The sequence below is a fragment of the Scomber scombrus genome, chromosome 3 (assembly GCF_963691925.1).
Source record: "Scomber scombrus chromosome 3, fScoSco1.1, whole genome shotgun sequence".
In the NCBI taxonomy this organism is placed as follows: domain Eukaryota; kingdom Metazoa; phylum Chordata; class Actinopteri; order Scombriformes; family Scombridae; genus Scomber; species Scomber scombrus.
The window spans coordinates 20,001,523-20,015,044 of record NC_084972.1 but is presented as its reverse complement, the minus strand read 5'-3'; the positions used below and the strand labels follow the sequence as shown (position 1 = coordinate 20,015,044).

General features: G+C 37.9%; 4 protein-coding genes across 7 annotated transcripts; 2 read left to right on the top strand and 2 right to left on the bottom strand.

Moving 5' to 3' along the window:
* The first annotated feature begins 699 nt into the window (after positions 1-699).
* On the top strand, positions 700-5,198 carry tardbpb (TAR DNA binding protein b). 4 transcript variants are annotated; one of them, XR_009924974.1, is made up of 6 exons: positions 700-1,464; positions 2,583-2,746; positions 2,844-2,993; positions 3,091-3,258; positions 3,345-4,410; positions 5,059-5,198. XR_009924974.1 is itself a non-coding variant. In XM_062415833.1 (5 exons), the coding sequence occupies exons 1-5, from the start codon at positions 1,224-1,226 to the stop codon at positions 3,834-3,836; spliced, it is 1,206 nt and encodes a 401-aa protein (XP_062271817.1). In that variant the 5' UTR covers positions 700-1,223; the 3' UTR covers positions 3,837-4,998. The 4 variants fall into 4 exon arrangements, 3 of the variants coding, with proteins under 3 accessions (XP_062271817.1, XP_062271816.1, XP_062271815.1); XM_062415833.1 differs by lacking the exon at positions 5,059-5,198 and having other exon boundaries at positions 2,844-2,984; positions 3,345-4,998; XM_062415832.1 differs by lacking the exon at positions 5,059-5,198 and having other exon boundaries at positions 2,844-2,984; positions 3,088-3,258; positions 3,345-4,998.
* Positions 5,199-5,814: 616 nt separating this feature from the next.
* On the bottom strand, positions 5,815-9,333 carry cenps (centromere protein S). Its single transcript, XM_062415836.1, has 5 exons — positions 9,196-9,333; positions 8,842-8,965; positions 6,432-6,465; positions 6,198-6,264; positions 5,815-5,950 (listed from the first exon to the last, which is right to left on the bottom strand). Exons 1-5 carry the CDS (start codon positions 9,223-9,225, stop codon positions 5,840-5,842), a joined length of 366 nt encoding a protein of 121 aa, XP_062271820.1. The 5' UTR covers positions 9,226-9,333; the 3' UTR covers positions 5,815-5,839.
* Positions 9,334-9,396: 63 nt separating this feature from the next.
* Positions 9,397-11,578, bottom strand: rbp7b (retinol binding protein 7b, cellular). Its single transcript, XM_062415835.1, has 4 exons — positions 11,423-11,578; positions 10,912-11,090; positions 10,604-10,705; positions 9,397-9,676 (listed from the first exon to the last, which is right to left on the bottom strand). Exons 1-4 carry the CDS (start codon positions 11,493-11,495, stop codon positions 9,623-9,625), a joined length of 408 nt encoding a protein of 135 aa, XP_062271819.1. The 5' UTR covers positions 11,496-11,578; the 3' UTR covers positions 9,397-9,622.
* Positions 11,579-13,365, top strand: LOC133977623 (uncharacterized). Its single transcript, XM_062415834.1, has 7 exons — positions 11,579-11,682; positions 11,820-11,957; positions 12,098-12,160; positions 12,261-12,340; positions 12,473-12,603; positions 12,689-12,755; positions 12,843-13,365. Exons 2-7 carry the CDS (start codon positions 11,884-11,886, stop codon positions 12,890-12,892), a joined length of 465 nt encoding a protein of 154 aa, XP_062271818.1. The 5' UTR covers positions 11,579-11,682; positions 11,820-11,883; the 3' UTR covers positions 12,893-13,365.
* The last annotated feature ends 157 nt before the right edge of the window (positions 13,366-13,522 follow it).

Sequence of the window (13,522 nt, the reverse complement as noted above, 5' to 3'; positions counted from 1 at the left end):
TTTGCAAAAACACATTTTCCTGGCAAACAGATTGTTCTGAAACACTGCGGGGATTTAGTCTTTATAATTACAAGCAATCAGGATACGATGTGGTTTATTGCTGAAGACAATAAATTGCAATCCGATACATTTCACATCATGGAATGCAGTCAAAAAATTATTTTGCGTTGTTTATTTTACAATTTGTATGGTCAAACCGGACGGCCATCTTGCCATCTCTTCCAAACCATGGTTCTAACAGCGTTGGTTTTTCCCACCCGCATTCTGCACAGACCCGCCTTACTCTACCATCTGATTAGCTGTGACCGTGTAACAGCTAACTAGCTAGCCAATCTAAACAACGGACGCAACAAGTACTAGCCAATTAGAGGTAGAGTAGGGCGGATCTTCGCAGAATACGGGTGGGAGAAAAGCACAGCAACGAACGGAAGCCGTGGCGGTTGAGACTGCTATATTCCGTTATGGGAGGGGGGGCGCAGGAAAATAAAATGGTTTATCAACAATTTTGTCTCTCAGACACTTTTACACTAAATACAAAACTACGCACACGGTGAACTAATAATTCATTTTTAAATAGGCATCAGAATGACTAGTTACAATCTATTTTAACGACAAACACTTTTGATGGTTACCCGCCGTGGAGTGAACCCGCCCAATAACATGACGTAGTTCCTGCTCGGCTTAGATAATGCCAAGGCCTGACATGGTGGCTTCAGTTTGCGCCTCGTGTAAAGAAATATTCCTCTAAACAGTTTTTCTTACTTTGCATTTTTTGGGGTGAGACAAGCTTCTTTTTCGGTGTTGAATCTATGAAACCTCTCTTGCAAGGGTGTATGCGTTTTTGAAAGTGTCGTTTTTGTCGTATTAGTTAGCGGGAACCCGTACGCAGTTTTCTTTTAAAAGGCACATTTGCTCGGTCGTCGTCCGGTGTTGACGACGCAGCTCTACCCGTCTGGTCCCGACGAACAAAGGAAAAGTGAGGCCGACGTACTCCAGATAGCACTATACGAGCCAAGTACTGTTTATGGACTAATTTAAAGGGAAACACACCGTTACGCAATTATTGTCATTTTAATTTAATTTTAGGCCCACTTGCCTGAAAATTTAAGTAACGTATTAGCTCGACTCATTCAGTCGTGTTAGCATCATCGGCTAAGGTTAGCTGCACATCAACTGCTAACGATAGTTTAGATTTGAGAGAAGTAGTCTTGTTTTTGTGGAAAATGGCCGAAGTGTACATCAGAGTTGCAGAGGAGGAAAATGAGGAGCCCATGGAGATCCCGTCCGAGGATGACGGCACTGTCCTGCTCTCCACGGTGGCAGCTCAGTTTCCAGGGGCGTGCGGCCTGCGGTTCAGGAGCCCCGTGTCTCAGTGCATGCGGGGAGTGCGACTTGTGGAGGGGGTCCTACACGCTCCTGAAAACGGATGGGGGAACATCGTGTATGTGGTGAACTATCCAAAAGGTAAGTAAAGACACTTTCTAAACACGTATCTAATGAAATACTTCACTGATAAGACTACCAGAGACACCTTTATTTATAATTCATGATGTATCTTAGCCTTAGAAAATAGATGAGACTGACGAGTTTGCCCACGCCCACAAATGAGTGCTTTGAGGCGCTAAAGCCAGTTATAAAATTACCTCTTTTTAGTTTACACTTAGTTGCCTGTTTATTTCTTTAAACCGTTACTCTGCAATACATTTAAAACTATCAATATTTACTAAAACTGCATTAGATAAGTTAAACTTTATGCTCATTTTGTATGATGTAATTTGTGGTGCTGCTGAATCATATTGTTATAATGAAGTATTCTCAATATATTATCCATCTCACTTAGCCTACTTTATCAGAGCTGAAATAATCAGTTGGATGTCTGGTAATTAATAGACTATGGCCACTAATTTTGATAACTACATTTTCATGCAAATCTTTTGTTTCGAGTATCATTAACAAATATGATAGTTGACTGGATATTTTGGGAGGTTTGGACTATTAAATCAGACAAAACCATATTTCTAAATGGCAACTTTTTAAAATTGTAATGAACAGTGTTTTTCAGTGTTCTCTGCAAGATTAAGTGATACCGAAAATGATTATTGATTTTCATTTCACCTCAATGTAATGAATTCACAACTTAACATTACCACAGAAGTTAGGCTTCAAAAATCAATAATGTTGGATAAGCATATCTAAAATCATAAAAAAAAAACTTGATGAAATTAGAATTAATTTATTGCTGTGAAATGAGTCAGATGTTCTAAAACTGCTAAATAAAAGTAGCTGCTGAACTGGATGCTCATTAAAGTACAGTAAATTATTGAAGATGGTGTTCACCTTTTTTACCAAGTTTTCTGGATTAATGGTCATATTACACATTTTGCTAAAAATATTTATTAGAGGAACAACAGAGACAAAGGGAAATGTTTATTTAATTATGCTCACAGTGTGAATGCTAGTGTGCTCTTGTAATACTTTCTGTATAGTCTGCTGTTCTTGGCTATTTTTTCTAGTGGCAAAATTACATCTGATAGCTGTTTGTGGTTAAAATGTCATTAATTTCTCTGTTGATCACATTTTAGACAACAAAAGGAAGATGGAGGAAATCGATGCCTCCTCTGCTGTGAAAATGAAGAGAGGGGATATGAAGACGTCGGACCTGATCGTACTGGGTCTTCCTTGGAAAACAACTGAGCAAGACCTGAAAGACTACTTCAGCACTTTTGGAGAAGTCATCATGGTTCAGGTATAACATTCGTAACATTAATAAATTACACATTGCATATATGCGTTGGTGCGTGTGTTGACAATTGACCTTCATTATTATTATTTTCTTCCTACAGGTAAAACGAGATGCCAAGACCGGAAACTCTAAAGGATTCGGCTTCGTGAGGTTCACAGAGTATGAGGCTCAAGAAAAAGTTATCTCCCAGCGCCACATGATTGATGGGAGATGGTGTGACTGCAAGCTCCCTAACTCGAAGGTGAATATGGTAATGTCACCGCATATACCCACACATCATGCGAATGAGAATGGGTAAGCGGTGTTTTTAACAATATATAACCTATTGTTTTCCTTTTTCACAGCAGGGCCCGGATGAGCCTCTGAGGAGCCGGAAAGTGTTTGTAGGCCGTTGCACAGAGGACATGACCACAGACGACCTACGACAGTTCTTTATGCAGTATGGAGAAGTCACAGATGTTTTTATCCCCAAACCATTCCGTGCTTTTGCCTTCGTCACATTTGCAGATGATCAGGTAGAGTATGGAAAATTTAGAAATGAACTTCCTGTTTTAGCCGTACCTGGACTCAGCCGATCTGATTCATGTCTTCCTCCTCACAGGTTGCCCAGTCTCTATGTGGAGAGGACCTAATTGTCAAAGGTGTCAGCGTTCACATCTCAAATGCTGAGCCCAAACATGGCAATAGGCAGTTTGAGCGTACAACACGGTTTGGGAATGGTTTTGGAGCTCAAGCATTTGGTAGCAGCCGTAGTGGGTTAGGGAGCAGCACCAACAGTAGTCTGGCTAATTTTGGTTCCTTTAGTCTGAACCCTGCCATGATGGCTGCTGCTCAAGCTGCTCTGCAAAGTAGTTGGGGGATGATGGGCATGCTGGCTAGCCAGCAGCAGACATCCACCTCAGGCAGCACCTCCAGTGGAACAAGCTCTAGTAGAGACCAGAGTCAGTCTTTCAGTACAGGCAACAGCAACTACGGCACCAGCTCAGCCAGTCTTGGCTGGGGAACAGGGTCAAACTCTACAACCAGTGGTAGTGGGTTTAGCTCAGGTTTTGGGTCCAGTATGGAGTCAAAGTCATCTGGGTGGGGTATGTAAGTTAAGTGTTTGTATGGTAAGTATTGTGAGAAAGATGAGTCTTTTCAAAATTTATTTCTGGTGTTAATGCGTATCTGAAAACTTAACACTTTTGTGGAAGATGTTTTGTACATTTGGAAAAAAATGCTAAAGATTTAATTTAGAAAGTGTTTGAAGTGAATTGTTTACCAGGATGTCTGACTTAAGTGCTATTTTTGATGTCTCATTTGTTTGTATCCATTTCAACTGGATTCTCTAATGCATGTATTGTGAAATGTGATATAATCATTTTGAAACTGCATGAATGTTTGTGGTTCACTATTATCCGGCTTTGTCATCTACTTAAAAGGCAATCTTGCATTGGGAAGAATCTGGTTGAAACCTAAATGTTTTAAGTGCAACTTTATTTTCAGTCAAGTTCTGTGGAAAAGCCTTCATTGAAATCTCTTCTGCAGTTCACCTCTCTTCCATTTTCCTGTGAGGAAGCTCCTCTTTGGCAGCATTCTTGGGGTGATATCGGTATCATTCTCCCTCTTCCCACCTGTAAATGCTATGCCATCAAAGAACGGCTTCACTCCGCATGTTCTAAGAGACGGTGGGTGTTTTCACTTTTATCCACTTTTTAAAAAATGGAGAACTGCGCAACTGACATTTTAAGAACTGATGAGTGCGATTGAGGATGGCTTGTGGCGAAGAGTGAAGCGATGAGTGAGCGAACGGAGAGACGCGTGAAACGGACTGGTTGTGCGGTGAAAGAGCCCAATTTGACTGCTTTCTGAGTGTGTGAGTGGAAGCTGCAGATGCTACGAGCGCCTCCCCTAACATGGACATTCTTTAATTAGTACTTCAAGATTTTTTTTTTAATCTTTGCAAGTTTTTCCTTACTCTTAAGTATGTCGATCAAATGCAGAAATATCAAAATGTAGTGGAATGTTGTGATTATTTGTATTGCTCATATTATCTGATTTGAATGCTGTATGGTGTGTGCTTTCATGTTATTGAACTGATCTGTAAGTATGTACTTGATGTGGATGACACCTGCTGAAGACTCTGGGGGACGCGAGTGCTAGTGTGAGAACGTGGAGTGGTGTGTCCAATGGTTCCCAGTAGCTCTTGATGTTTGTGAGGTGTTTTTAAAACATGTCAAATTAAGGGAGTTCTAATAAAGTTCATTTGAATAGATGCTTAGTTGATATTACTTGAGTCAATTTAAAAAACAATCTAATTCGATTCACATATCTAGGGACCTTGGGCTCTGCTGGTCGAGGTCTCCGTTTGAACCCTGACTGAAGTCTGTTCTGATGGACGAAGACGGAAGTTCCAACACTTTCAGTGTGTGGCCTTCTCAGACATGACATGGGGTAGTACCTGTCTTTTTGCTGCTTGTGATAGCTTGTCAGTGAATTATCCCTTTTTGATATTGTTTCACACCTGCTTTTAAGTTTAAAGGGCAGTTCTGGGGAGAGCAATTGTCTTGATTTTTAATTACAGTGGACAAACTCTGCAATGTGGCATCACCTCAAACTGTCCCCAATTTGGCTAAAGTAATAAAACTGCCACATTGCTGAATCTTGGGATTGGTGAAAGGTATTTTTAGATAGATTTATGTTATGGGTACTTTTCCTTACATTTAACTTGAGCTTTACCAAAGTGTGTAAAACATTCAGAAAATTATTAAAAGCATTTGAGAAACTTGGCAGGTATATTTTTTAGCAGTCTTAACCAATCCAAGATTTTGAAGTAGGCATCAAAGTTCTTCATATACTTTAGTTGTATGTTAGACCTGTGCCAAATGCACTGTAAATTAATTATAGCATCAATAGGTACAAGGACAGAAGTTTAGGAAGTTCACCCTGTACATAATACTGTATTATGACAAAGCATGATCTCAATGCTTAATTACCATACAAAAATGAATGGCACTTTTGAAAACACTCAACTCATTGTCATGTGTTAATCAGCCTTAATGTTTATTTGAATGTTGGGCATAAGTGAGACACTACAGGCCCTCCTGTGTCTTGTCCTTATTCTCTGCTCTCCTCCTCAGTGTCTCTGCTCTTCCTCTTCCCAGTATTCTTTTTCAAATCCCTCTGCTCCTGGTTGAATTCTTCACTCTTCTTTTGTATGTAGATGGACTGAAATAAATAAAGGGAAATTAAACATTACATTTTTCTGTCTGATGTAGAATATATACTCCTACACAGATAAAGTGTACTGCATTACTGGAATGAAATGACACTTCTGGAGTATTCAACATTGACAGACTTAATTACACGTGTTTGATTTTGACTTGGTGGCTCATAGGTTGCTGAAGATGGCATACACCATTAGCCACTATTAGATGCACAATGTCTTTCTGACACTGCAGTGGAAATAACTTACCAATGCAGTACTGCGACGGGCTGCAAGCTTTACATCTTCAGCAGACACTGTGCTTCTTTTACCATGCCTGAAATAAAATCCAACATTGTAAATCACGTGTAATGTGATCAAGAAATTATACTAGTTTGGATAAATTCAGAGAAAAAGATCTCAACAGGTATCTTAGCTAAATTTAAGAGACAGTATAGTTTTCATTCACTTCAATGAGTTGAGAAAAATAAATCACATTCTCACCTTGCAAATGCCTCCAAGTCTTTAGCAAATGTATCTGAAATAAGTGAGCAAACAGTGAGATGTTGAGTTTGTACAGACTAGTGGAAATTCTGAAACGGCATCAAATTTAAAATGACTATTACTATTACTTTACCTCTGGTCACATATGTGGGGAGTTCAGAATATTACATTATTTTACAAATCCTTTAAAAGTTGGTTAATTGTTTCTCAATACTGTATTAACTTTGTCCAAAACTCCACATGTACTTTGGGGATGAGTTTTCCTTTAACATAAAATCAGCTCAATTAATCTCATTAAGAACCAGTGTGTAGGATTTAGTGGCATCTAGTGGGGACTTTGCAGATTGCAACCAGCTGAATATCCTTTACCCTCCCCTCCCATACATGTAAACTAGTGTCTGCAAAAAAACACAAAAAGCCTGTTCTAAGCTAACGGAAACACAATTCTTATTTTAAGGTGATTATACACTAAACAATACGTATGAATATTATATTACATTTCTGCCAAGTCTGTTCAGTTAGATGACACTAACTTCTACACACGGCACCTTTGAAACTAATAAATTATCACCCCCCCAAAAAAGCTACATATACATCCCAAAAAGAAAAATGTACATCAGCTGATTTAGCAAAGTACAAAAGTGCAAAAAAAACCTCCAGTCAGACATGAAGGAGTGGCTGAGGGAGGAGGAAGAGTGACCAGGAGATGGAGACAGATGTGTGGAAGATAATGAACGCTGGGGGACAAATCTTCAGAAGACTGGAAGGATCAAACATGCAAAGAGATTCATTCTTGTGTGCTGCTGGGGAGGAAATACACTGTGGTGTGGATGACAATTTGGTCAAATTAGGAAGTTTCTAGCATTTGCTGTATATCTATACATTAGTATCTATCCTTTACATAAATGAATAATGTATATGAACATAAATTACATATCACTGGAGTTATTAAGTTTCATTCTCCAATGACTTGATGCAAAAAGGGAAAATAAAGAATATTGCAGCCTTTCTGACAGCCTTCTGTAACATTACATCCATCCAGTGAAGGGTTGCCAGACTTTTGTAATATAAACTTGGTTTATGCAAAAGAAGTGACAAAGTAGTCTTTCCAACTATTTTGGGGGCATTTTTGCCATTAGATTCAGATAGTAGAAAGCTAACAGAAAATGAGGAGGGAGACTTGCAACAGTTTCCTCTGATTGGACTATAACCAGGGTATGTTAGTATATTTGGGGACAAAATTGGTAAGAGTTTTGGTAGAAATAGTTGATGCTGAGGCAATTGTGTATTATTTTTGTTGCATTTGTGCATTCTTGGAGTGAGATTAAATGATGTGCATGTTGGTAAAGAAAACTCGTGCATGAGTTTTACAGAAAATTCTTAATTAATGTGTGAAAATACTGGTTCAATCAATAAGTCAGGAGGTTGCGGCAGGTCTTTGTAAAAAATAATTTCTTTGATGTGGCTGAAATTGTAATAGGTTAGTACTTATGAGGCACATCTTTCTAGAATAAATGCAATCTAATGTAACAACCGCATTACATCACCTTTCAATATTAAACACTACAATTTAACAGCTTCACAGCCTCCAAAATTAGCATAAAGTTTAAAGGACAGATCGACAATTTTCCCAGTCTCTTGAGACAATAGTCAGGTGCTCAAATAAACACTGAAACATGGTTTTTCTTGCCATAATGTCTCCTCCTGTTCATATTGAGCATTAAAAGATCCCTTCATAATGAACTTCAATTTAAATGATGGGGCCAAAATCCACAAGCCGCTCCTGTGCAAAATTGTATTTCAAACCTTATCTGAAGCTAAAATTAAGCTTGTGCTGTCTAAGTGAGTCAAATAAAGTAGATATCTCTCAATATAAGTCTTTTTAGTGCCAAAGTCCCTCTTTTCGTTAAAGTACTTCCACCATAGCTTAACAGGGAAACACCGAGGAACCACAAAGAGGGAATTTGATGCTTTGCGTCAAATATGCTTCAGATAAATCTTTAAATGCATGTTTGCACTAAATGACTGTGTGGACATGCTGTATATTTTGTTCCCATCACTTTCACTGAAAGCACATTTGGAGGGGACTTTTTAAATAGTCAGTATAAACAGAAGGAATGATTACTGCAAGGAAAACCTCTTGTAGTGCTTATATGGGCACCTGACACATGAAAAACTGAACCTGCCTTTTAAAAGTACCATCCCTCTAAAACAGTTTCAACCAAAGCTGCACATTATAGCCTCCATCATAGCAAGTTAGGTGTCAGGGTTACCTAATAAACTGACAAATGAGTGTCCAAACACCTTAGACTCTCTTGAAATTGGACAGATAACACTTAAAGTTTTACTGAACACAGACCATTATATTATTCACATATTTATTCGAAGGTTTTAATCACAAGACACCCACCACATTGTCTGAATGTTGTTTCAGCTATTGCAGCTATGGCCTGTCGACTGAACTCTCTCCGGTGCTCCTCTCCGATTTTCTGACACAGGCGACCCACGGTATAATGCACTGCTGCCTTTAACCTCTGAAATTCAGACCATTTATCAGATAAAACATGACATAGTGCTTCAAACATCCATGCAGTGATACTTTACGGGTTTTAATCCGTTGCTATGCTATGCTGTGCCTAGTAACAAACGTTAAACCAGAGCTAACGGATATGTAGCTAATTTGAGCTAACGTAAACATTAAAAGCTAAAATGTAGGTTAGCATCATAGACTGTATATAAGCTTAGCATTCAATTTAGTCATTACCTGATGGTTTTCGTCTTTGTCAGTTGACATTTTTTCTTATGGGTTAACTTTTCACCAACCAGAAGAACAAATCCTTTTTTAAATCCTCACAAAATCACGACATGACAAAAAAACAGCATTCAGTTAATTCAAGTTGTTTGAAAGTTGTCGACCACAAGAAAGAAAACTCGCGGTACAAATTTACAAGCAAACCAAAAACTCTGTAGTGTATTTTCTTTATTTTTTGGAAGTAAAAGTTTTACAGCACCACCCTGTGGGCCGGAGGAGGTAAACTACTACAACCCCACAGCATTAACTGAAACACATTTTATTCAAATCATACAATACAGCAGCTGCATTATGTGGCTTACAGCTCGTTTCATGGAAATGTGGTAACTATTAAATGAAGTTCTCTGCAGCCTGAAATAATTTGAAAAGACATGTACAATCACACAGTCCTTTTATATATTTGCTTGCAGACTTGGTTCTCACAAGTGATCTCCTGGAAAGAGAAAACAAAGTTTCAACTGTACATTAGTTTCATGTTGTAATAGTGAATGTACTATTGAATGAACTGAGTTGTATTAGTTTGCAGGGGCAATAGATTCTTATGTTCACTGGATAGAACAAATAATATATAGGCAGTGTTGGGGGAGTAACTAGTTACGTTACGGCATTATGCAATTTAATTACAAAATAAATATAACTGTAATCCATTACAGTTACTGAGAAAGAAAATGTAATTGAAATACAGAAAGAATATATTACAGTACTTAAGAATTAAATTACAGCACTTGTGAAAATGTTGATTACAAAGGGGGTTACATCTGAAGTCAGACCTTTAAAATTTTGCTCAGGAGGAGGGTTTTCCCCTCATTTTAGTTAGTCAGTTACTGAATACATATATTGTTGTTTTTAATTCTTTGATATCAATTTAAAAAAAAAAAAATTGTAAATAAATCATGACATGGGCTTAAATTGTGTCACAGTACCAAACAAGCCCATGCTAGAATTTGGACTTTTTTCATAAAATATCTTCATTTTATATTCCAAAATCTACATGACCTAATTAATACATTTTCAAATGAGAGATAAATCTTATAAATCATGTCAGTATCCATGAAAAACACCTGTACTTAGATTTTGGTGGGCTTAATGGGTACACTTACCCCCTAACAGCTGAAAACATTCTTTAGAAAATTAGAAAAATAATCCAAAGTTAGTCAAAAGCTATATAAGTTACATTACTTTGATTGAGTAATTGAAATAGTTACATTACTTATTACATTTTGAATAGGGAAACTAGTAATCTATAACCTATTACGTTTTATAAAGTAACCTTCCTAACCCTTTATATAGGCCTACTTAATACTACATTACATGACAGCTCAAGAAGTTACTGATTTCTAAATTTTACAAAGTTTTGTACCAGATGGAGCTCATCTCCCTCAATCCAGTGAGTCCATCCTCGGTTCTTCTTTTCCCCTCTTTGAACACACACCAGCTTTTCATTGTCCCAGTTGACCACAGTCTGACAGAGAGCAGAAAAATTAAATCAATAACTACATTTAAATATGAATTTAGATAACAGTACTGCCACAGAAAACAGTCTGGAGTGTGAATAGATATCAAATTAAATTAATTATTATTAATAAATTACATCTTCTTACAGGTAATGGTGTTGATCACAGAAACATTTTACACAGGTTAACTTTTACAGTTTGTTAAAGTTGTCACCTGGCATGTCCGGTTGTCCAATCCATGAGTCACCTCTTGAAACTCTTCCCCAACTTTGAACGAGAGGTCGTAATTTCTGAACGTCGAGAGGGTTTTGACCGTGAAGCAATCTCCTTCTTGCTTAATCACCTTCTGCGGCTTCAACATGCCTGCAATCTTGCGGGTTGCAAAATCAATGCCTGCATGTCAAAAGGAGAGTAATTTGTCAGAACAAAGTTTTAAGGCTTTTTCATTTAAGAACTTTTCCTTGCTCCACACTTTTTGCTTTTAACCACACCACCATGCTCTGATCAGAAAATAAATACCTGAATATTTACTTACACCTACCTTAAGATAAGTATATTTCCATTTAATGATGCTAAGGAAGCTTAAATATTCATAGCATCTACTCATTTGACTACACATAAGGACTTTTCTCACATCCTGTACTTTAATATGAACGAAAACCATTCTAATTAAATTTCAGTATGTATTCTTGCAAATCATTTATTCAAGGAACCAAAGCACTTACCGAGAGCGACCATGTATTTCTCAAAATTGACATTGCTGACAATGTCCCATGTCCCACTGTAGTCGACAGGCATCTTGGATGTTTGTGTGGCTCTCTGGACATAACCTTCAGGAGTGGACGAATTTAAAGCTCTTGGGTGGAATGTTTCATTGTGTGTCAATATAGGGTAGGGGTGATATGTTGCCTGCTGCGGCTATTTTGGACGCTTACAAAGGAGGAGCACTGGAGGGCGGAACAGGACTTTTTACACACAATATGAGGTAACTATCCGGTTCCTGTTATTTAGAAAGTGATCTTTAAATCATATGGACGTAATGCAATATGGAGCAGAGGTCTCTGTGCCTGTGCTGCGTGAAATACTATCTTTCCTTCTGCTCAACTTTGGTGCTGTTGGCAGTTCTTCAGCTGAACAAGTCGAGCCACGAGGAACTGTGCCACAGTGCATGTCCGCCTGAGCGTCCATGTTTCTCTACCTGCTGATCTTCATGGCATATCACAGCAGCAGATGGATACCAAGGCATCAGAGGTTAAAATTGTAAGTTGCTGTTTTGATTGTTTTTGCAAGATATAAAAATAAATCCCATTTCTGTTTTGTTATTTGATATTTAAAAAAAGAAGTCGATATTGATTCAAACACTGTCATTTATTCATATTTTGTTAATGTTTCATTTGCAGTCAAATATTGAACGCAGTGTTCGCAGCCCTTGTTCTAGTCCCCCAGTTCTACGTTATGGAAAGGTAGCTAATGCACAGGTGATGGCATCGAGCCATCAAAATAATTTGGGTCATTTGTAAGAGAGAATTTGGCATTGAAATTATGTCTTGTTTTGTTTTTAAGGCCAAAATCCTCAAGATACTGCAGGCAGCCTCTTCTGAACAACCTGTCAGCCTCCATCGCGTTGTCCTTCATAGCCTCAGGTGAACCTCGCAGATAAGAAAATAGTGTTTTACGTATTATCAATAAGATACTAGACTGCTCAGACAGGATGAGTCAACCCTCTGACCACAAGCATGAAAGTTTTTTCTCTCTCTGTTCAACTCACTTTATAGGTTTTGCAGTGATATTCACATTAATGGACCCAGTTTTTCAGGGCTTGTGGGCTTCCTATCATGTGTTTGGAGTGCTCTCATTTGGACACGGAGTCTGCACTGCCATCCTTACTCTGACAGCGGCAGCATGTGTAAGAAAAAGACTGTAATGAGTGATGCAAATATGTTCTATTGAGAAACTGAAGCCTCAAAAATAACACGTGTTCATATCCACAGGCCAAAACCACACCCGAGCTGTACTACATGTCTCTTATTCTAACAATTGTTTCCATTTTCAGTACAGGTAAAGTACATTTCTTATAAATATGAAATACTGCATGGTGCCATTCATAAACAGACTCTTGATTAAAATCTGCTTGTGTCTGTTCAGGTTTTTTCATGGTCAGAGGTGGACTCTGGTTGACTAACAGGCTGCAGTGACCGAGCAGAAACAATGAGTGATAAAACAGTCCAGCTGTCCCACGTTGACATCCAATACTGAACATATTAAGATTTCATGTGGTTTCCATGCCACCAGCAGCTGGTAACTTTAAACCATGGGAACACAAAAAAAGGGAACGTTAGTTAAGCCTTCTCACATTTTAATGATCTCTTCTGCAAAACAGATGTTTTCTTTTTTTGTTGTTGATGGATAGTTTACATTTCTTTCATATAACAATCTGTCATAAATATGTACTTCATGTTAATTCAGTGTGTAATTACAAAAAGAAAAAGAAAAATGTGAAATCTGTATACAGCACTGAAAGGTGTTTAGCTCACATTGTAAAAAGCAGAGCTACACTGAGGAGATTACAGTAGGAAAATCAAAAGGAAATGTTTTACAATTGAATAAGCTTGAATGTAGCATTAAAAAGTACAGATGTACTGAAAAATGTATTGAAAAATAAGTTTAATTTCCGCAAAGCCACAAAGCAGATCAGCGTTTCATACAGCCAGAATTCATTTTACACTTCAGAAATTTATTCACCAGAAATACATGTGTGAAAAAGGTAATGTCAAGCTTTAAACAACTGGAAGAGTATTAACTTAAACACTTAAAATCCACTCATG

What these genes read in the sequence shown, in the direction of transcription:
- LOC133977623 (XM_062415834.1), top strand. Translation starts at nt 11,884, where the DNA reads ATGTTTCTCTACCTGCTGATCTTCATGGCATATCACAGCAGCAGATGG. An exon ending in AGGCATCAGAGGTTAAAATT is followed by an intron (nt 11,958 to 12,097) that starts GTAAGTTGCTGT and finishes TTTCATTTGCAG; the next exon opens with TCAAATATTGAACGCAGTGT. An exon ending in CAGTTCTACGTTATGGAAAG is followed by an intron (nt 12,161 to 12,260) that starts GTAGCTAATGCA and finishes TTTGTTTTTAAG; the next exon opens with GCCAAAATCCTCAAGATACT.
- cenps (XM_062415836.1), bottom strand. Translation starts at nt 9,225, where the DNA reads ATGTCAACTGACAAAGACGAAAACCATCAG. An exon ending in AACAACATTCAGACAATGTG is followed by an intron (nt 6,466 to 8,841) that starts GTGGGTGTCTTG and finishes CACTTATTTCAG; the next exon opens with ATACATTTGCTAAAGACTTG. An exon ending in CCCGTCGCAGTACTGCATTG is followed by an intron (nt 5,951 to 6,197) that starts GTAAGTTATTTC and finishes TATTTATTTCAG; the next exon opens with TCCATCTACATACAAAAGAA.
- rbp7b (XM_062415835.1), bottom strand. Translation starts at nt 11,495, where the DNA reads ATGCCTGTCGACTACAGTGGGACATGGGACATTGTCAGCAATGTCAAT. An exon ending in GAAATACATGGTCGCTCTCG is followed by an intron (nt 11,091 to 11,422) that starts GTAAGTGCTTTG and finishes TTTGACATGCAG; the next exon opens with GCATTGATTTTGCAACCCGC. An exon ending in TGGACAACCGGACATGCCAG is followed by an intron (nt 10,706 to 10,911) that starts GTGACAACTTTA and finishes GCTCTCTGTCAG; the next exon opens with ACTGTGGTCAACTGGGACAA.
- tardbpb (XM_062415831.1), top strand. Translation starts at nt 1,224, where the DNA reads ATGGCCGAAGTGTACATCAGAGTTGCAGAGGAGGAAAATGAGGAGCCC. An exon ending in GAGAAGTCATCATGGTTCAG is followed by an intron (nt 2,747 to 2,843) that starts GTATAACATTCG and finishes TTCTTCCTACAG; the next exon opens with GTAAAACGAGATGCCAAGAC. An exon ending in TCACATTTGCAGATGATCAG is followed by an intron (nt 3,259 to 3,344) that starts GTAGAGTATGGA and finishes TCCTCCTCACAG; the next exon opens with GTTGCCCAGTCTCTATGTGG.